Source organism: Solanum verrucosum, unplaced genomic scaffold, assembly GCF_900185275.1.
Source record: "Solanum verrucosum unplaced genomic scaffold, falcon-dt-bn FXZP01000113.1, whole genome shotgun sequence".
NCBI classification, from domain to species: domain Eukaryota; kingdom Viridiplantae; phylum Streptophyta; class Magnoliopsida; order Solanales; family Solanaceae; genus Solanum; species Solanum verrucosum.
The window spans coordinates 2,356,920-2,378,168 of record NW_026020105.1 but is presented as its reverse complement, the minus strand read 5'-3'; the positions used below and the strand labels follow the sequence as shown (position 1 = coordinate 2,378,168).

The following is a 21,249-nucleotide window of genomic DNA, read 5'->3' as shown; positions in this document are numbered from 1 at the left end:
AAATAAACATAAGTTGTTTCATTTTCTAGATTTAAAACATCAAATCAACAATTTTACTAGTATTAAAATTCGAAAATCCTAAGAAACCTATGTAACTATAGCATAACGCTAATCGAAAAGAAAAAGTAATGTTTTAAAAAAAATAGTAAAGTAAATTTTGAATAACTTTTATTAGTGTTTTAATCCTAAGGCACTTTTTGGACTCTTCAAGTCTTCAACCTTAATCAAGAATAAGCAATCTAGCCTTTAACTATTTAGAAGAATGTAAAAAATGATTTTATACTTTTAAGAAAAGCAAATAGGTTCTATACAGGTATATCATCAAGAATTTGCAAAACATTTGTCAAGGATCACAAACTAGCCAGATCATTGTCTCTTAGGGTGTTCCTGAATAGACTAAAAGAGGAACTTAAAACTGATGTTAGAATTCACAAAAACAGTTTATAGAAAAGAAATAGCATGAAAATCAAATTGAGAAGAACAAAAAGGGCAAACTTTAGGACAAAATTGAGCAAATAATATTATATATATATATATATATATATATATATTGCCCTCATACATCAAAATAATAAAGAATATCAATAGATTAGTTACAGATTTACCTATAATCATGGGGGAAATGGAGTGGAGTCCAGGAAGGCAGGAAGGAGGAATTGGCACTATTAGGGTATTTTTATTGTACTAACAATGAAGCCTAGAAAATGAATTTCGAGGAAGAATGAGGGAAATTTTGTTCCTTTTTTTTTAAGACTACTATGTGTATTGAGTTTCTAATAATTTCACACATAGTACTCTTTTTGTGTACATTCTACACTTCTACCTAGGGGTGTACAAAATCGAACCGAAAATCGAACCAAACCGCAAATTGAGTCAACCCAGAAAAAAGACTCAACTAGTGGTTTGGTTTGACTTGGTTTGGTATTGGGAAAAAAAATTCGACTATATTTGGATTGATTTGGTTTTAACTAAAAAAAACCAACCCGACATTATATATGTAATTTTAAAATTTCATTTTATACATAAAAATATTTACTTTGATATAATTTTAAAATATTTCTTATACTATTTCATAGTTTTTATCTTTTAATATATTATTTCAAGTTTAAAACTTAGAATTTGGAATGGTCCAATAAAGATTATAGTTCATAGATGTTGATAATTATAATAAAACTTAAATCAAAATCAAATTAATACTAATGTAAAAAGAAAATCAATTCAACACTGAGAATGACAATAATATTGAATATTTGTTCTTTAGTTTTACATTGGTTTAGACAATTAAAATACATAATCTAATTTTAATTTTCCTTAAATATTTAGTAATGTAACTAATACTTATTAAACCTATTTTAGCATGATTTAGTACTTTTAAATTATGATCATTTTCATTATAACTTTGCAATATTTATTTTATATGATGATTTTATTATTATTTTTTATTGAACATTTTTGTGTCATCAGTACTAATCTCATATTTTGTGTTATTTTTTTAAGAAACGCCTTAGATAATTGTATTTTGGTTGGACTAAAGAAATATGTGGAGCACAAGTTAATTATATGTTTGTATGCAAACTTTACCAAAGAAATCCAAAAATCTGAAAAAAATCTGAGGTTTATTAGTTTGGTTTGATTTATAAATTTAAAAATTCAACACAATGGTTTGGTTTGGTATTTGAAAAACTCGAACCAACCCGAGGTCGAAAAATTCAAAAAAATCCGAATTTTATTAGTTTGGTTTGGTTTATAAATTTAAAATTTTTGCACAAATGGTTTGGTTTGATATTTGAAAAACCCGAACCAACCTGGTCATGTACACCCTTACTTCTACCTATGACGGGATATATATAGTCAAATCTTGCGTATATTTTACGCTCCTATTTTTTATTAGATAAATAGACATTTAATTCTTTTTTGACCTTTGACTAGATGTATTGTTATTGTAATACGAATAATGATTTGCGTACATTCTACACTTCTATCTTTGACTAAATATATACACATTTAACTCTTCTTTGACCTTTAACTAGATATATTGTTGTTGTAATATAATTAATGGTCATTTTTCATTCAATACCAAAAGGCTAAGATATATTGTTGTTGTAATATAATTAATGGTCATTTTCCATTCAATACCAAAAAGCTCTTTTCATTTTATTAATGGTCATTTTTCATTCAATACCAAAAAGCTCTTTTTATTTTATTTATTTTTGTATCTAATGAATTAATATTTATGTATTATTCATTTAATATTTATATTGTTGTTGTAATATAATTAATGGTCATTTTCCATTCAATACCAAAAAGCTCTTTTTTTTTTCTTTCTTTTTTGTCTCTAATGAATTAATATTTATGTATTTTTCATTTAATATTTATATTGTTGTTGTAATATAATTAATGGTCATTTTCCAGTCAATACCAAAAAGCTCTTTTCATTTTATTAATGGTCATTTTCCATTCAATGCCAAAAAGCTCTTTTCATTTCCATAAGTATTTTATGTGAAAAAAATATTTATTCAAGAGAGTAACAACTATGACCTACCTCTGTACATGACTATTTCAAAACTTTTCACTAAGCTTGAGGTCAAACTCAAAATAAGTTTATAATTGTCCTTTGTAACACCTTAAGAACTGTTTTCAATAGTTTTGCCTCTATTCTCTTAATATTCAATAACGCTACCTTATAAATGAATTCCTTAACATAAACAAGACAACACTTGTAACAAAAAAATTAGCCATCACAAACTAAAATATCCCTAAATAACCAAACTACAATAGTCAGACTTCACTGTAACAATCTTGTTTGTTTCAACACTTTTTTGAATTTTATAACGATTGGTTGTTTTACACCTATAACAATATTTGACAGTTAAATAATATGATTTGACTATTATAGCAAAAATTATTCAAAAATCATTCTTTTCATTTCTTAATGTTACAAAAAGATATTAAATTATTTAAATTCGAAATATCGTAGATATGTTGCTCTACTAATTAAAATTTAATATAGATTCAATAAATTAACTAACTAAATGAATGTATACAAATTTGTTCTCTAAGAGCCGTGTTAAATCTCCTTGAAAATTAAGTTCTTTCAAAACGGAAAACTTTCTACGTCGAAAACTTTAATTATAAGTGTTGATACATAAATTTTATAGAATACCAAATGCTAACTTCATCACACTTTGAATACAAAGAAAAATCTTGATCAATCTCAATTGACAACTAAACATTTAATATTTTTTATTCTATATAGAAAACTTCTTATTATACAGTGAAAATTCACTAACATCATGTTTTCGATTGATAAATGATTTTTGGCAATTCTTGAAGTTTTTGACTAAAAGTACATGAATAATTTTTGTGCTTCCTTTCTCTATCAAACTTAGGGTAGTTGATTATTGAAATTTCGAGTATGATAACATGTTTGCCGATGAAACTAGAAAAAAAGATTCTTGTCATGTTGTACATTCGAACGAGGGAGTAATCGTGGCCGGAGTCAGGTAGAGGCAAAGAGTTCATTCCAATTTCCTTCGGCAGAATATTAAAAACCCTTTTAACTTCTTGTTTGTATGTTATATTTTGAATAGCCTGATAACATTTTGTCATGTAATAATTTTGAACAAGGAATAATGTAGTTTCCTCCAACACCTTTCAAACGTTTAATTTGACTCTAGAGTATGTATACATGTAGATTTGTTCTTCATTCGAAAAAATAAATCTCTTTTTCAATTAAAAATAAATAAATTCTCTGAGCCCTTTATTCCAAAACAAACTTTGTTTATTTTCTTATTATTTGAAATAGAAAGAGATGCAACTTGGTAGTACAATTCACTTCTAAAATAAATTCAAGCAAACTATTAGATGCAACCAAATGAAGGCCCTCTGTTCCAAAATTAGAATTTCAGAAAAAACACCGTGCATATAAAATGAATTTTTCTCTGACTTCTCAGATATAGAAAAAATTTCTGAAGTCATGTTGAAGAATTTTGCAGCTTAAAAATTTGATAAAATTGCCTCAACTCTATGGTGCAACTGAAAAATCAATGACCAATGAAAAAAAAGAAGCTCAGCCCCAAAACCTACTAATGAAACCTTTCTTATCTTTCTTCATACGAGAGTCCAGTGATGGGAACTCAATAAGGTTATAGGCCAGGTCCAATACGATGGGATTACGAGGAACTGGTTGGAAGGCAGGTGGAAATGTTTCAATTCGAGGAACAACCTTCATGTTGGCTTCACCAACAGCTGATTCGTATGTATCCAATTTTTCCATGAGAAGTTTCTCCATCTGAAAGAAAGAAGTATAAAACATGGATTACACACGTCGGGGGATCAGAAGAACACAAATGGAAATGGAAGCAGAAACTAGACAAACTAGAAATGGACGAATACAAAATGAAATGCCTAATAGAAACCCCGGAGTTCTTGGAATACAAAACAGATAGGCAATCAACTGTCATGGAATTAAATGAAAGCTAAGTAGCATGAAAACTTTAAGTTTCTACCACATATCAAATATCGCAGAATTATTCGTCATACTTGGTAGTTCAAACATTCAGGTGACCCTAATGTGTACCAAACTAAAACTAGAAGAGAATGGGAAAGGTTGTGCTAGCTTATTTAGAACTACCAGAAAACACGTCTAACAGTCGGGAGCATCTACGTAGTACTAAATGGATAAAAAACTGAAATGAACTGTGTAACTGAAACTTCTACTATGGGGGTGGAGGAGAGGAGGGGGGATTTGTGTCAAACACAATGCTGAAGTGCTCAGTGAGAACTATCAATGAAGAAACACCATGCTTACTTGTTCATGTTTGACCTTTTTTGGGAACACAAGCAGAATTATAACACCAGAAGAAATTCCCTAACTGCGTTATCATTTCATTGAGTTGAAACCTTTTCCAGCACAAACACTTGAAAAACAATGGAATTTACAACTTCATTTCACAATATGCCTATCAATTGAGGAATCAAGCACACAAAATGCAGTATCCTCTGAAGGACACAAGGAGAACTATTAATGCTTCTGCTAAGATAAGCAAGAGGTTCATCTAATGTTAACTACATTTTGAATTACCAAGAACTCAAACCTCTTCGTTCAAACTTTTTTTTTCAACTCTCACGATTCATTCAGTCAATATTAATTCTTCATAAGAAATCCAAACTTCCTTTCTTCAATGTCATCAAACCCAATCAGAAAAGATCATAGAAGAAGTTGGTTGGAAGTAGTTTAACAATACAGAAAATCTCCATGGGTTTCTTCCTAGTTTCTAGGGATGGCAATGGAGCAGGGCGGATGCAAGGCGGGGTGGGTTTAAGGCTATATGGGGAGGGGCGGGTGGGATGTGGGGAGGGTTGAAATGGGTTTTTTTTAAATTAATGCGGGGCGGGGCGGGTTGCTATTATATGTGATTTTATGTGAGTTCAAATTTAATTTTAACTTTTTACATGTTATAAAAGTTATAAAAGTGATAGAACATTATTTATTAAGATAATTTCTATAAATCTACTAAAATATTCGAGATAGTATATGAAAATGGTTTAATAAAAAATAATATAATTTCTTACATGTTTTTCAATTGACCCTTGAAAATAAATCTTTTAAGTCACTATCCTATTAAATTAATACAACTTAATGAAAAAAAGAATTTATTGTTATGAATTTTATTTTTAGTATCAAACTTAACTAGAAAAAAAAATATTAAAAAAGTAATGCGGGGCGGGGTGAGGCGGGTTGAAAATGAAAAACGTTGTTATGCAGGGCGGGGAGGGGCGGATTAAAAAATTTGCGGGTTAAGCTCAACCCGCCCCACCCCCACCCCGGTTCCATTTGCACCAAGAACATCAAAGAGAAGGTGAATACAACAACAAATTAGCTAATGGGAATGACTGCAAAAGTATATCAGACATATGGAAGGCCAAATCATACCTTCTTATCAGTTCCATTCAATGAGATATTAGATATCTTTTTCGAGAGATTTTCTGGAGCCTTTTCCTCCTCCATAATTCCTTTGGCATGCTCAGCACAGCTGTTAGATCTGCTCTCGTTATACAGTGTTCTCAGTTCCTTGATCATGACCTGTTACAGATGGAGAGAAAACAATGACAAAAGGAGAAATGGAGAAGAAAAAGCATTCACACTCATATTACTGATTGAAGTGACATAAGTAGAAAATATAAGACTGCTATAATTATGCATCAGAACTTTTTTTTTTTTTTTTTAATTGAAATTTGGTCTGTGGACCATTTTATTTAACTGACATAGGTCAAAGACCCATGTCCAAAATAACAAAAAATACAAATAACAGGCCCAAAGACCCGGCCCCAAACAAAAAAAGGAAAGTAGTCCTTCTGTCTCCTGTTGATTGCTGAGAAGAGTTCAACAATTGATGTTCCTCTTCATTCCCATCTGTTGAAATCTTCCTTGTGAGTGGAAATCTGCCATGACTGCTGATTGAAGCATTTCCTTGCTCCCCCCCCCCCCCCGGACAAGAGAGCCGATGGAAGAGTGGTAAGCTCCATTTTTTATTTCCATAGTTGCCTTCCGTGTTGCTTTGCCTTCCGCATTTTCAGCAGGTGTGCTCACAACTGTAGTGATTCTTTGTGATTTACTTGTAATTTGCTATAGATATGTATGGGGATGCCATGTATATTTTGTGTTTTGTATGTCCTCATTGATTTTGCCGCTGTATGTTGATATACTTGTTTCTGATTCTCAAATTAGGCACTTGTGCTTTGTCCATGTTGAGTAACCTCCGTATCTTACTTAATTACTCCCTCCGCCCCATTTTATGTGGCACCCTTTCCTTTTTAGTCCGTCCCAAAAAGAATGTCACCTTACTATAATTGGAAACAAGTTAACTTTTAAATTCTCCTTTTACCCTTAATGAAATGATTTACAACCACACAAATATCCAAGAATTGTTTTAGACCACAAGTTTCAAAAGTCTTCTTTTATTTCTTAAACACCGTGCAAAGTCAAACAGTGTCACATAAAATGGGAAGGAGGGAGTACTTATATATTAAGGAGAGTTACCAGTTGAAGGTCAACATGGATGCTTAAAGCCATAAAATCCAATTTCATGGCATTGTGGTGGTTAGACCGACTATGATATATAGGGCAGAGTGTTGGGTAGTTAATAGCTCTCATGTTCAGAAGATGCAAGTTGCGATATGAGGATGTTGAGATGGACATATGGACATACTAGAAGAGAGAAGATTAGATGAGGGAAGCGCGGGTAGGATGGTTTGGGCATGTGCACATAAGATGCGCAGATGCCCCCTCTACCCTAAACCCTAGTTCATGCCTATATAAAGGGTAATATATTCCCTTGGAGATGCATCTCGAAAATTCTATAAAGTTATGGAATATTCACAAAGATAAGATGTGGCCGAACTCTTCTTGACAACCAAATACTTCAAGAAGATCCACAAAATCCTTTCATGGAGATCAAATAAATCTCCAAGAGGTCTACATCATCCTACATTATAGAAATACGCTAGTAATGGTCCTCAATCACGAAGAAAATTCGAAGAAAAAAATCAAAGGGAGGAATAGAATTGTACCCACATTGTTTATCAATAAAATTATGTTTCTTCATAATTTATTTGTGATTGCAATTTATTTTTTGTCACTTTAAAATTTGTTGCAAACACTATTATATTTTATTTTTTTAGTAACATATAAAAAACAAGTGTAAATATTTAAGTGTATAAAGATACATTACTAGATTTAAAACCATAGAAGTTTCCATCACATTTTTCCTTCGGGAAAAATGTAATCAACTGAAGTTTAATATTGTAGTAACTGTAGTATTACTATTAAGTTAAAAGAAAGATCTTAAGATAAGATTTAAAGTTCTGAGGAAGTTGGGAAAATTATGAATACATAAAGATACAAATTTGAACATTTCGGAGTAGAACTCTTTTGGAGTTGGGCCTGCATCTAGCACGGGCATCTTCGTACTAGTTTCTCCTTTAAGAAGCAGCTAGGAAACTCTATCAATGAACATTTAGAGAACATGCACAATCAATTTTTAATATAATAAAAGCAGGTAGTTTGACTGATTAAATGCTTACCTGATCAGCAGCATTCGCGGACTGCAGTTTCGTAAGAGCTGCATCAGCTAAAGAACGAGCTCGAGAGTACAAGGCATAAGCTTCTGTCCTCTTTCCCGCCGAACTGTAGGACTTTGCTAAGTAGAAGCACCTGGAGGAAAATTGAAATCAAAGCTTTGAATAGATTTCAAACAAGAAAATATTCATCCTAGGACAACGTTACAGATACGGGAAGCTACAACCCCAGAAACCAAGTAAGATCTAAGATGACTAGTGCTTCATGGGGGAAGAGAAGGAGGAGGGGCAAGAGGACTTATAAACAAGACCTCATCACAGTGCAAAAGCAAAATTATTTTTCAGAACAGGCTTAAAATAAGAGAATCGGTAGGACTCCTAATGTCTTAGCCAGAAGTTGAAATTAGCGCACCAAACTACAGGTCTACCACATCAAATTGAACAAAATTTTGCACATGAAGATATTAGTGCGGAATGAAACTCAGTCTAAGTCGTGAAGTAACTAGCAGGAGGCAAATAGATTAATCCAATGATGTCCGTTATCTAAGATAATGAACATTTTATTATAGTTTAAATAGATACTAGCACAGGAACCACAATTTCAAATTACTCCAAACAGGCAAAGTACAATCTTACATAGTATCACTGACCCAAAATTTCATTGATTACCTCTTAAGCATTTTGTACATTGAAATGGTACAACTTCCTTATCTAGGACACTAAAAGTTCCAGATCTCCTTCTCATAAATTCACCAATAATATTAGTTTTAGACGGCCACAAGAAATGCTAAAACCATATGCAGATAGTCTTTCACTCTCCTCTTCTCACCAGAAACTTTTTCAACTATCACATGATAAAAGAAAAAATACAACAACAACAACAACATACTCAGTATAGTCTCACAAGTGGGAAGGGTAGTGTGTACACAAACCTTACCTCTACCTTGAGAGGTAGAGAGACTGTATCCGATAGACCCTTGGCTCAAAAAAAACATTTCACTTAATGAAGTAATAAAAGCCGAACCTTTCTGCTCGGAAAGCCATACTTCTCAGCTCACACTCTTCAGCTAAGGCAACTTCTTCCACTTTTCTATCTCTTCCAGAACTAACTAGATCAGAAAGATCAGCAGTATTCTGCACCAGAGAAAGCAGTTAACAGTGCAGTCCAATAGCCATATGAGTGAGCCTTGTCATATTGCCAATTCTGATCTAAAATACACTGATTAAGAATGTAATAAGAAAATAACACTCGATAATTTTACCTGTAACAGTAGATCATACAGCCGAACAAGCTCCTCTGGCTTCGTGACCTTTTCATTTTTATCATCACGAACCTTGTTGAGCTTGCTTTTAGCTATTTTAACTAGCAACTGGTTCCTCTCAATGGTTCGCTGCCCTAAAATTGCACCAACGGCTTTATCCAGTCCACTTAACTCATCCTTCACATTTTCTGAATTAGCAGCCGTAACCTAGAAGAAAAACCATGTGTACAAGATGAACCAATTCAGGACTTTAATTTGATTTATGCAATATATATCAAGATCAACTTGAAATTTCCAAGAGCCAGCTACTATAATGTAATATAAGGAGTAGTCACTCACCAGGTCATTCCGGATGCAGCTCCTGGCTTCGTGATATGCTGCAAATATTTTGTCATATAACACAAGTTTCTTCTCTGCTGTTAGAGAATCAGCAGCTGAACCATGGATATCTTTCTCCAGTTCCTGGGCTGATTAAATGGTACAGTGTATAATATAAGCTTGAAATAAAGCTAAAACCAGCATGATGTTTTAAAGGAAGATATGCAAATATGCAATTAGTTGACCAAAACACAAAGTGGTTAAAAGTTACTCCCTCCATTTCAATTTATGTGTTAGTGTTCGACTATGAACAAAGTATAAGAAAGAACTTTTTTTTAGATCTTGTGGTTTTATAAATGCAATGATATTTTTGTGGTTATAAAGGCATGTCATTAAGGGTAAAATGAGAAGTTTAAAGTCAAATTGTTTCCAAGTATAGAAAGATGTCATTTTTTTTGGAACAAACTAATAAGGAAAAAGTGTCACATAAATGGAACAAATGGAGAATTTCACTAGAGATGCGAAAATGAGGAGAAATTTAAAACTAAATTACGAGCCTCATAAGTTAAAACCGGTGAAAATTCTCATTTCCCACTCAAGTTTGCAAAAGCAACAATGTTGATGCAAACTTTTTTAGGTATAATACATGCATCTGTGTACTTCATTCTTTGTAAGATAACAGACTTGTTGCATTGTATAACATGGCATTCCTAGTGGACAATTCCTTACAATTTTTGGTTTGCCTCATCTTGTTACATATTTTATACTCTGTTATATTCCTCATCACTGTCGCTGGGACTAGACATGCAAATCTGCAACTGTTAACATCATTAACATTAGAAGACAACTCACAAGGGTCATAGAGAGTGCTCTGCAGCCTACAAGGATTTCAATTTCAAGTACAGACATCCAAAAGCTAAGAGGAAAATATCAAGGAACTCCCTAGAAATGCTCTGTTGAATAAAGAACACAAGTATGTAGACCAAAATCTAAAACTAGGTTAAAGGAACAAAATTTGGTTCAAAATAGTCGACTGGAACAATTCCAAACTCAAGAGACAAAAAAATCCTAATGTTGGAACCTCCAGTAAGTTGACTATTGATGCGTTTTTCAAAGTGCTACCTTTTGCATCAAAGTAAACATACCTTTCAGGATGGACACCCGTATCTTTGCATTTGAAATTGGAAATCTATTTCCAAGCCAATGAAATTCTGTCATAGATGCAGCCTGCTGAGATCTTGCCTCTGCCATAGCAGCCTGTTAACAAAGAAAAGAAAGTGATAGATCAATTAGGAGCAAATCATCCTCCATACTCACTTTTTTTTAAAAAAAAAAAAAAAAAAATTGAGAAAGACAGCACCCAGAGTATAATGGAAGCACTATCGTACAAAAAAATAGTGCCTGTAAGCCATACACACTTTTATTTTATCGGGGTAAATTGTAAATACACTTAGAAATGACAGCTCACCTCCAACTTCGCTTTGAAAAGGTCCAGTGCAGGCCCTTCAATTTCACCGATGGAAACGAGTTCAGAAGTTTGTAAGTTAGACTCACCAATCTTGTGTAAGCAATATCTGATACTAGGTTCTAGTTCCTCAACTCGCTCACGGCACAATACTTGGTTCTCTAGATCTCCATATTTTCCAAGTTCCTCATACACAGCCCTATCCAAATAAGAGATAGCGAGAATTCAGGACCTTGTTGAAACAATAGTATATTCAAATAAAAGAAGCAGATATGGCGAGCAGAATGAAGAGATTATTCTACAACTTCCTCCGTGGATATTATTTGGAAACAAACTAGACATTCTGGCCATTATACTGTCAGCCATAGACAAGTATACATCTCCATAAAGACTACAGTACCTGGCACTTTTGAAACACTTTAGAGCAACGTCCCAATTTTGATCTTTTTCAAACAATAAACTCCCTTTCATGTATGCAGCATAAGCCTGCAGATTAGGAACAAGATTGCTGAATCACACTACAAAAGCAAACTCTAGAAGATTTGTGTCAATAATTAAAAACTATATTGACTCGCTTTAAGCATTCAAACACAAAATGAAACACCACGTCTACACAAGAGCAATGAAAAAAAATAATGACAATGGTAAAAGGATGTGATTAGAAAAGGAATGGAGTGATTGGGGTGTTCAGAGATTCAGATTAATTAACTATTGTTTATGTAAAATCTCCACAAGAAAAAAACTATGTCAACAATTTGCAGATCTGCTAAGTTTGATTCTCTGATTTTTTCACAAGGTAAATAATTTTACTAATCATACAAAAATCTCCCACATAAAAGTAGTACATTAGAAAGTAGAGAATCAACAACATGATATGATTCTTTACATTTGATTCTCTGTTCTACCACCAACATATACAGGCAAGGTGCCAAAAGGCAAGGTGAAAGGCACTACCAATTATATAAACTTAAAACAGATTTTACATTGTACTAAAGTTCTCATTAAGGAAACAAAGTTGATATACCGGGTCAGGTAAATGATTAGCCACACAAAAGGGCAGATAGATTAATGGTCTTTACCAAAAAAAAAGGGCAGATAAATTAATGGAAATAGGCAACTTTAAAACCGTTTTTTATAACCGGAATCATAGAAAAGGATCTACATTTTTTCATCTTCTGTGAGAGTAGCTAAATATCACATCCTTGACCATAGCCAACATTAATGACTATAGTCGAACAGATTCACTACTGTCCCGTGTACACCACAATTGACTAACAACCTTTCAATGTAGCTACAAGTGGACCAAGTTTTCTCTCGAACATTTACACATATAACACCAGTTAATATAGGTATCATTCTTTTCCTCAGAATTTCAGCAGCAAGTTTGACCCCCTAATTGTCATCCAAATGAAGCTCTTTTCTTCGCTTTTATCCTTTCTATCCAAGTAAGTCACTAGGGTCAGTTTGTTTTATCCTTCCAAGAGTACAAGCTACTACCTAGACAAGGATACTAACACTTAGGAACTTACTCAATTTATGAAGTCATTAGCAAGTACAAGACAACTCCACGATGTAAGCTTCAAAGCCAGTTCCATTAAGAAATTAAAGATGATTGTGGTAAGTGCGGTCAGTATTTGAAAAATAGTTATACTGTGATGAATCTTCATAGTAATATTATTTGTTTGGGTTTTATCCGCTTATAGGTGCACCACAAGGTAAAACTAAAACCACAAAGAGAAAAATTGTCTCAAACGATCTACAATTTATCGGAATCACTGACTACTTAACTAAGAATAAAACAGAATAGAAGCAAAGAAATCCATATAGGCAAAAACAACACGAGAGGAAAACCGCGCTAGGCAGACCCCGTGCGACGAGCTAGACCAAGAAAGAATGCAGGGGGTTTCGAACCTGATGCCCCCATTTGGGAGATCCCCTGCTCAACCAAATCGGTCACCCTTGCGAGTGAAGTAAATTCAGTTTTAGCACAGACAAAAGCGAAGTTTGAAAGGTAAATAGAGAAATAAGTCACAGAAGAATCTGTTTCTTTCATAATAATTTGAAGTCATCAGATATTAACATGTTAATCAAGCAAATCAACCAAAATCTATAACATGGTTATTCTGAAGGACCCAATGACTTTCCTGCCACCACTACACTTTTATCCATTAGTGGCATGAGTTTCGTTTCCCTGACTTCATGTATTTCAGAAAGATCATCCTAATCAAAAGAAAAATGAACAAAGAGACTTCAAGTATAGCAAGGAAAAAGCATTTTGAGAAGATCAACAACTCAACACCTCTGGCAGCACCTCAGGGGTCGAAATGAACGAAGGTTTAGGCTAATGACTAAAATCAAATGCTCTCATGAGCAAACACATTGCCATGTATATGAGAATCATGACACAAGAAAAGCATACCTCCGCTTCTAAAGATGTTCTCGAATCTCCCTTGATGGAACATAATTCCTGGAAAAGACTAGCCCATTTAACCGCCTTTCTCAACCGACCAATCAGATAACTTCTTTGGCGTGCATTTGGTCCATCAGGCAATGTTTTCTTTTCCATAGCATGACTCCAAGCTCTTTCAGCTGTATAGAGAACCAAGTGAAGAAACCTACAACAAGCATAAATCATTGAGATTGTTAAGCATTAATCAACTTTGTACATTCAAGAGATAAGAAAGAAAATATGACTCATATTAGGCAGAGTAGATTGTTCATAACTCAATAGACTACAATATCCGCAGAAAGTATAGATCACACTACAAAAAGAAGTATAACACTCCTCTCTTTATACTTCTTCAAGGAACTAGATCTTTAACATGTCAACTTTGTAGAAATTAATTCAAGAAATGCACCCAACCGCTCCAAAAAGGGCGTCATGATAGCTTGATCAACATCAAACAATTTCACAAATTAGAACTTTAGACTTGCAAACATACAATTGTTGAATAAAATAATCCAATACAGCAGAAACTCTTCTACTCCCTCTCTTTTTTCCCTTCTCTGAGTCTGACAAACCTTCACTAGGCAATGCCTACGTTTCAATTGATCCCTTTTTTAGTACGGTTAGATATGTATCATTTTAGTAATAAGTGTAGTCTAGAGGTCAATGAAGTGGGATGAAAAACATGTGAGACTAGGATTGAAATCTCCATAGAGAAACACTAGGTGATTTCTTTTCAATTGCCTAAACCCGGGTGGATAAAGTTAACAGAGACTAGGATTGAAATCTCCATAGAGAAACACAAGGTGATTTCTTTTCAATTGCCTAAACCCGGGTGGATAAAGTTAACAAGTAACTCTACTAGTGGGAGCTAGCAAGTATGCGGTGAAATATTTTAGTGACGCACAAGCTGGCCCGGACGTCGCCATCAGAGGCGGAGCTAATAAGGGTCCAGGGGTTTATTTGAACCCTTCAGCAGAAAACAACACTATTTATACATGGTTAAAATTATTAATATTATTATTATTATTATAGATGTTGAACCCCCTTCGACTTCTTCGTGTGTTAATTCTTCGTATTTTGAACCCCCTTAATGAAAATCTTGCCTTTGCCACTGGTCACAATAATCTAAAAAAGAAAAGAGTGAATTTTGGACTGAACAAAATGTAGAGAATTCATATAATTGACCCTAATTAGTTTGAGAATGATGGGTAATTTTTGTTGTTGTAATAAGTAAATACAATCTTCAAACACATAACCATATTACTCAAAATTAGAAACCAAAAGAATCAAAAAAAGAACCCCTAAATTTTCAACTAATCTATTACTTAAATTATAAACCAAGCAAATACTAGCCATACAAAACATGTCAAACAAAATACAAATACACACACCTCACTTCAGTGACCGTAGTTACGGAAATTGAACGCTTAGTGTACTTCAAACGTCCGTGAGTGAACTTGAGCGATTTATACAATCTCCTTAATCGAGCCGTACAATACCTCCTGTAAATTCCAAATTTCTTACACCTTTAACACCAAAATCACTCAAAAACAAATCACACCTAAATCACTTATTTAATTGTCTTGAGGAACATGGATGCATCGGAATAGCACCTGTAACGAGCATAATCACCGAATCTCAATCCATGCTGCATTTGAGCAGATTTTAAAAGCTGTAACACTACAAAATGTACCTAAATTCAGTGAAATATCCACAATTTTCAATGCAATTGGAAAAAGGAACCAGCGGATAAGCCTTTGAGGAGGGAGAGAGAGAGAGAGTACCATTGACGGAGAACTTAAGGTTACTGATCTGATCAGAAGGAATAGAACTCTGATCCTCAATTTCCATAGCAGTACTTTCCTTCTGCTTCCCCATTTTCGAGCTAATGGCCGAGCGTTTTCTGATTCAAGTTCATTTTTTTTGGTTAAAAAGATGCTTACTTTTAACTACTTAATCGTCATATCCCTTAACACAGATGTTTTCACTTTCTCATTTGACTTATTTTCTGTTTCTTCCAGGGAACACAACCTAGAAACAACAAATTCGTGCGAAATGAAACTAACAATAACGATAAGCACTATTTGTGAAGTTGCTCAAATAAATTCAGATATGAAGGAATCAGATGGTCAAAGTTTTCAGATCTGTGGTTAAGAGATTGTTATGAAGAACAGACAATTCAAGCAAAATGGAAGATTTAGGAAAACCCTAACTATAATCTCAGCAATGGCAGAATCAATACCTGGGTGATGTTGAGGATGGCCTTTGATTCTCGCCCTTTTTTGTGCACAGACGGAAGAACAAAGAAGACGACAGCAGAAAATGGCGTTAAATTAATAGAAGTAGATAATAAATGAACTCTCAAAAAAAATAGTACAGCTTCTTCTTTTTTTTGACAAGCTTCTTAAAAAAAATTAAATGTTTGTGTTTCATAAATTGATTTTTACCAAAAAAGAAAATTAACAATAAATTAATATTTTATCAATTTTTTAAAAAATAAATATTAGTATAAAATATAGTAGTAGTAAACTTCATTGAACTTTGCGAGATTATTAAATTTTAAAAAAAAACCTTGTATACCCTTCGATTTGTTGTTTAGAGGTGATATATCTTTGTTATGAAATGGCTTCGTATATATTATATTGTTAAACAAATTGCTCATAAATACATTTTTCTCTAATTGAAATGAAAAATATTAATTTAAAATTATTTTTTATTAAAAAAATAAAACAATTCATGTAGGGTTGTATTTGATCCTTCTCGCACATTTTTTTTTTTACTATTTGTATTCATCAACCAATTTGAATTTATTATTTTGATGGTCAAATTTATTCTTTTCACTTATTTTCTTGTAGAATGTATTATAGATGCCTCAAATATCTTTTTTACAAATATAATAACTAAATTATAATATAGCCGTAAAAAAATAATTTTAAGTTTTTCTTACTTTTTAATCTGCTTTCATTCACACTTCTTTCTTTTTATTTCTCTTGTTTTTACACTAAATAATTAAAGAAAAATAAAATAAGAATAAAAACTCAAATGATAATAATCAGAGAAGTCAAAAATTAAGGTATGTGTGAAAAAGATCAAATACGTGATTTTTTAAAACATTAACAATTAAAAAAAAAAGGAAAAATTACGTGGTTAAACAAACATATACTAGTTAATTATGCATTATAGTTATAGTTTTAGTTAATTACCACTCGCGACCAACATTCAGTGATAATTACGTGGGCTGGGGTTTTGAATTTGTATGATTCGCATGTTTGTATAATTCGAAATTTGTATAATATAATTTGTATAACTTTTGTGTATCATATAATTTGTATAATTGTTTAAAGTTCAGATATTTGTGTTTGTATAAATTCGTTATTTCGAGTATATACAAAAAACAACTCAATTATACAAATGAACCCGCAAATTATACAAACCCGCGAATTATACAAACGAGACAGCATAAACTGTAGCTACGGCCCGTAAATATGCAAATTATAGCTATGGAGCATAATTAAGTTTATTGTAGTGGCTATTTGCGAAAATTCCCCTTAAACAAATAACATAAAATTATTTTTTCCACTTTTGTAACGGTATGGTATATGTGACAAGTTTTATAACGATAAGGTATATGTGTTCCACTTTTGTAACGAGAGATATATAAGTTCTAAATGACAAAATTGAAGGGGTATATCAAACTCTTTTCCCATAAAAAAAAATGATCTTTCGCATATAGCCACTCAAAAACAGTTTAATTATACTCCATAGCTATAGTTTTTTAATTACGATTTGTAACTACATGTTATAGGGAGGAGAGTGGTGATCGAGATTGGGAGAGGGAGAAGAGAAGCGAGCGAGAAAAGACAGAGAGCGGGAGAGAGGTGAATTGTATATGTATATCGGTTAGATAATTGTATATATACATTATACAATTGATATACATATGTATTTATATATTTGACGAGAGAGATTGGGAGAGGGAAGAAGAGGCGAATGAGATTGGGAGAGAGATGAGAGAGGCGAGCGAGATTGAGAGAGGAAGGAGAGAGGTGAGCGAGAGAGGTCAACAATTTGTATAATTCACATCTAGTTTGCATAATTTGCAGGTACGTTTGTATAATTCACATATTTTTGTAGAATTGAGTAATACAAAGTCTGAAATTATACAAATATGATAAAACTCAAAATAACGAATTGATACAAACATAAACATATAAACTTTAAATTGTTATACAAATTATATTAGACAAATTACATTATATAAATTATATTATACAAAATCCGAAAACTACACGTTTATTCAAACTTTAAAATGTTATACAAAAAAAAGATTGAATGTATATGGTAATAAAACTGAAAAACCAAAGGAAATCATCATCATATACAAATACAAATCAAACGAAGAATTGTTAGTTGTGAACTATACAAATGTGATGAATTATACAAATGTGGCTAATTATACAAATTTGAAGTCAACCCATGTAATTAATGATTAATATTAGTCGCGATCAGTAATTATAGCAAACTATATCTATGATGACTAATTAAGTAGTATAAGTTTGCTTAACAACATAATTTCCCCTAAAAAAATTAGTAAATTCTTTGAATAGTCATTCATATTTGGCAAATTATTTAATAATATCACTTTTGTTTCTTTTGGAACCATAATATCAACCAACAATTTTTATTTCCTTAAAATAAAATGTACTTTCACATAAAAACATTCTTCCTTTTCCAGAATCCTGATAGGATAATAGAAAAGATCTTTTACAAGTACAAAATGATAAACTAGGGGGCCGTTTGGTTACTGGTTAGAATTATGCAGGTATTAGTTATGTAGGTATTAGTTATGTAAATATTAATTATACAAATATTAGCTACGTAGATATTATTTATGTATGATTTAGTTATGTAGAAATTATATTACATAAATTATTACTTATTGATTATTTAATTTATTGTAAATTAATATACTTTAAAAAAAAAAAAAATTGGAAATTATAACATCCATGCTTATAAATCAAGCCGTCAAAATGGGATTAGCCTATGGGCCGGCCCAACCCTACCCATTATTGGGGTAGGGTTGGGATAGGATTTTTCAAGCCCCATTTAAAACTAGGGCTTATAAGCCCGACCTATATAAGCCATTGGTCCTTGAGGCTTGATCGGGGCTGGGTCGGGGTCGGCTCATGGGTCAAAACTTTTGTAATTTACAATAATCTTACTAGTATATAAACTAATAATTTGAGTACACAATGTGTTGTAATATTATAAATCTTCGTACCCAGATACATGTATCTCGGAATATATGGACTCAAAATTAGGTTAATTTATTATATATACATTCTATCAAAGTAGATTCGCATGTATCTAGGATACACATACAAATCTCGTGCCCTCGCCTCCCTCCCATCTTGCTTGTCACTCTTTTATCTCACTCGCATATATGGTATGCGAGATACATGCTAATTAAACTAAATTTTTGCTAGTGTTATTGAAACAACACCATTGTTTGTCATATTTGATTTGAAAATCTTCTCATTTTCTTGATGTTATAGAATTACAAGTTTGAAAACAAAAAAGTAAATATAAAAATAAAAAGAAGGGCTAGCCCGCCCCAGTCCTCGGCCCTTCTAGGATTAGGTTGGGTTGAGCATTTTCAGGCCCTACCAAATGAAGGGCCAGTCCGCCCTAGCCCTTCAAATTCCTTGGCCTGCGAGGCTTGGATCGGGTGGGGCTGGGCCAGTTCGTTTTTACAGCTCTACTTATAAACAAGCAGTATCCAAAATAAATAAAATGCAACAATCCCTCAGGGTGGGGTAGGGATGTAAAAACGACGAAACTAAAAAATCATGTTAGAGGATCGTTCTGGATTATTTTTTTGGGTGGTTGTGTGTGTGGTTGGGGGGGGGGGGGCAGGGGGCGGTGGGGGAATATAAATAATGTAACTGCAAGTTACAGAAATAGACTAAGGGTGTGTTTGGTATGAAGGAAAACATTTTCCAGAAAATGTTTTCTAATTTTCTCATATTTGGTTGGGCTAAATATTTTCCAAATCAACTCATTTTCCTCAAATTTAAGGAAAATGACTTCCCTTCTAAACTTAAGGAAAACATTTTCCAAAACTCTCTTCCAGCTTCAAATTACAATTATTATTTTTGTTGAAAAAATCAATTTATTTTGTCCCTACCCTCAAACCACCCCCCAACCAACCCCCCCCCTCCCCCCAAATAATTTATTTTTTTTAAAGCTTGTTTTTAAATTCAATTTTTTTACCCCACCCCCTTCCAAAAAAATATTAAAAATTATTTTTAAAAGATATTTCTAATTTCAATTTTTTATTTTTTTACCCCCCACCCACTACCCTCGCCCCCCCCCCCCAATCAACCCCCCCTATCAGCCCCCAACCCTTCAAAAAGTAAATTTAAGTTTGTTTTTAAAAAATATTTTCAACTTCAAATTTTTATTTTTTCATCCCGATCCTCGATCACCCACCCCCCTCTCCGGTCACCCCCCCACCCCCAAAAAAAAAATTGAGTTTGTTTTTAAAAAATATTTACAAATTTAAATTTTCATTTTTTCACCCTACCCTCGACCCCCCACCCACCTCCTACCCAGCCCCCACCCACCCACCCCTAACCCCCCTCCCCCAAAAAAAATAATTTAAGTTTGTTTTAAAAAATATTCTCAACTTCAAAATATCATTTTTTCATCCTACCCTTGACCCCCCTCCTACCCAGCCCCCACCCACCCACACCAGCCCCCCCCCCCACAAAAAATTTAAGTTTGTTTTTTAAAAAATATTTTCATTTCAAAATTTCATTTTTTTTCACCCCTAGAACCCGCACCCACCCACCCCCTACCAGCCCCCCACCCCCCCTCCCCCAAAAAAAATAAAACATTTCAAGTTTGTTTTTAAAAAATCAAAATTTCAATTTTTCACCCCTACCCTCGACCCCCCCCTTCACCCACCCCCTACCACCCCACCCCCCAAAAAAAATTTAAGTTTGTTTTTAAAAACTATTTTCAATTTCAAAAAATATTTTCTACTCTAGTAAAAATAAAAGATATTTCTCAAAAATATTTTTCATTCATAAATCAAACACTAAAAATCTTTTCCGGAAAATATTTTCTACTCACCAACCAAACATGAGAAAATAAGTCAAAAATCAACTTGTTTTCCAGGAAAACATTTTCCATGGAAAACATTTTCCTTCATACCAAACACACCCTAAGTCCTTTTCTAAAAAATGAAAAGATATAACTCCTTAATTTTGTAAATTAATATACATTATTATTTACAAACAAATAAGTAAGTAAACAAATTAAGGGTAAATATGTAATTTTATTATTTTAATTCATGTATAACTAATACCCTCATAATTTACTCCACCTTCTACCCCGCATAAAATTATACATAAATTTCTTCATAAGTTATGTAAGTATTAACTTTGTAGCATTACAAAAAAACAATCAAACACCATATAAAATCAATACATGTATAATTTTTATACAACATTGGAGACACACCAACCAAACATTGTATAAAATTTATACATGAATAATTTTGATTCTACTTACAAACAAAACATGGTACAAAATTAATACATGAATAACTTTGTTATTCATGTATTAACTTTTCCCCTTTCTAGTAACCGAACGGCCCCTAGATCTTCTAG

The 21,249-nt window shown here is 32.8% G+C and overlaps 1 protein-coding gene across 1 annotated transcript; it reads right to left on the bottom strand.

Annotated features, from left to right (window-relative positions):
- Positions 1-3,932: 3,932 nt before the first annotated feature.
- Positions 3,933-15,922, bottom strand: LOC125825235 (uncharacterized). The gene is made up of 14 exons (XM_049504575.1): positions 15,816-15,922; positions 15,358-15,476; positions 15,187-15,253; positions 14,965-15,075; positions 13,544-13,739; positions 11,525-11,610; positions 11,128-11,323; positions 10,805-10,916; positions 9,681-9,808; positions 9,342-9,548; positions 9,104-9,213; positions 8,086-8,215; positions 5,936-6,085; positions 3,933-4,291 (listed from the first exon to the last, which is right to left on the bottom strand). The coding sequence occupies exons 2-14, from the start codon at positions 15,449-15,451 to the stop codon at positions 4,070-4,072; spliced, it is 1,809 nt and encodes a 602-aa protein (XP_049360532.1). The 5' UTR covers positions 15,452-15,476; positions 15,816-15,922; the 3' UTR covers positions 3,933-4,069.
- Positions 15,923-21,249: the final 5,327 nt, after the last annotated feature.

What these genes read in the sequence shown, in the direction of transcription:
- LOC125825235 (XM_049504575.1), bottom strand. Translation starts at nt 15,451, where the DNA reads ATGGGGAAGCAGAAGGAAAGTACTGCTATGGAAATTGAGGATCAGAGT. An exon ending in GCTGCATCCGGAATGACCTG is followed by an intron (nt 9,549 to 9,680) that starts GTGAGTGACTAC and finishes TTTTTCTTCTAG; the next exon opens with GTTACGGCTGCTAATTCAGA. An exon ending in TGTATGATCTACTGTTACAG is followed by an intron (nt 9,214 to 9,341) that starts GTAAAATTATCG and finishes TCTCTGGTGCAG; the next exon opens with AATACTGCTGATCTTTCTGA.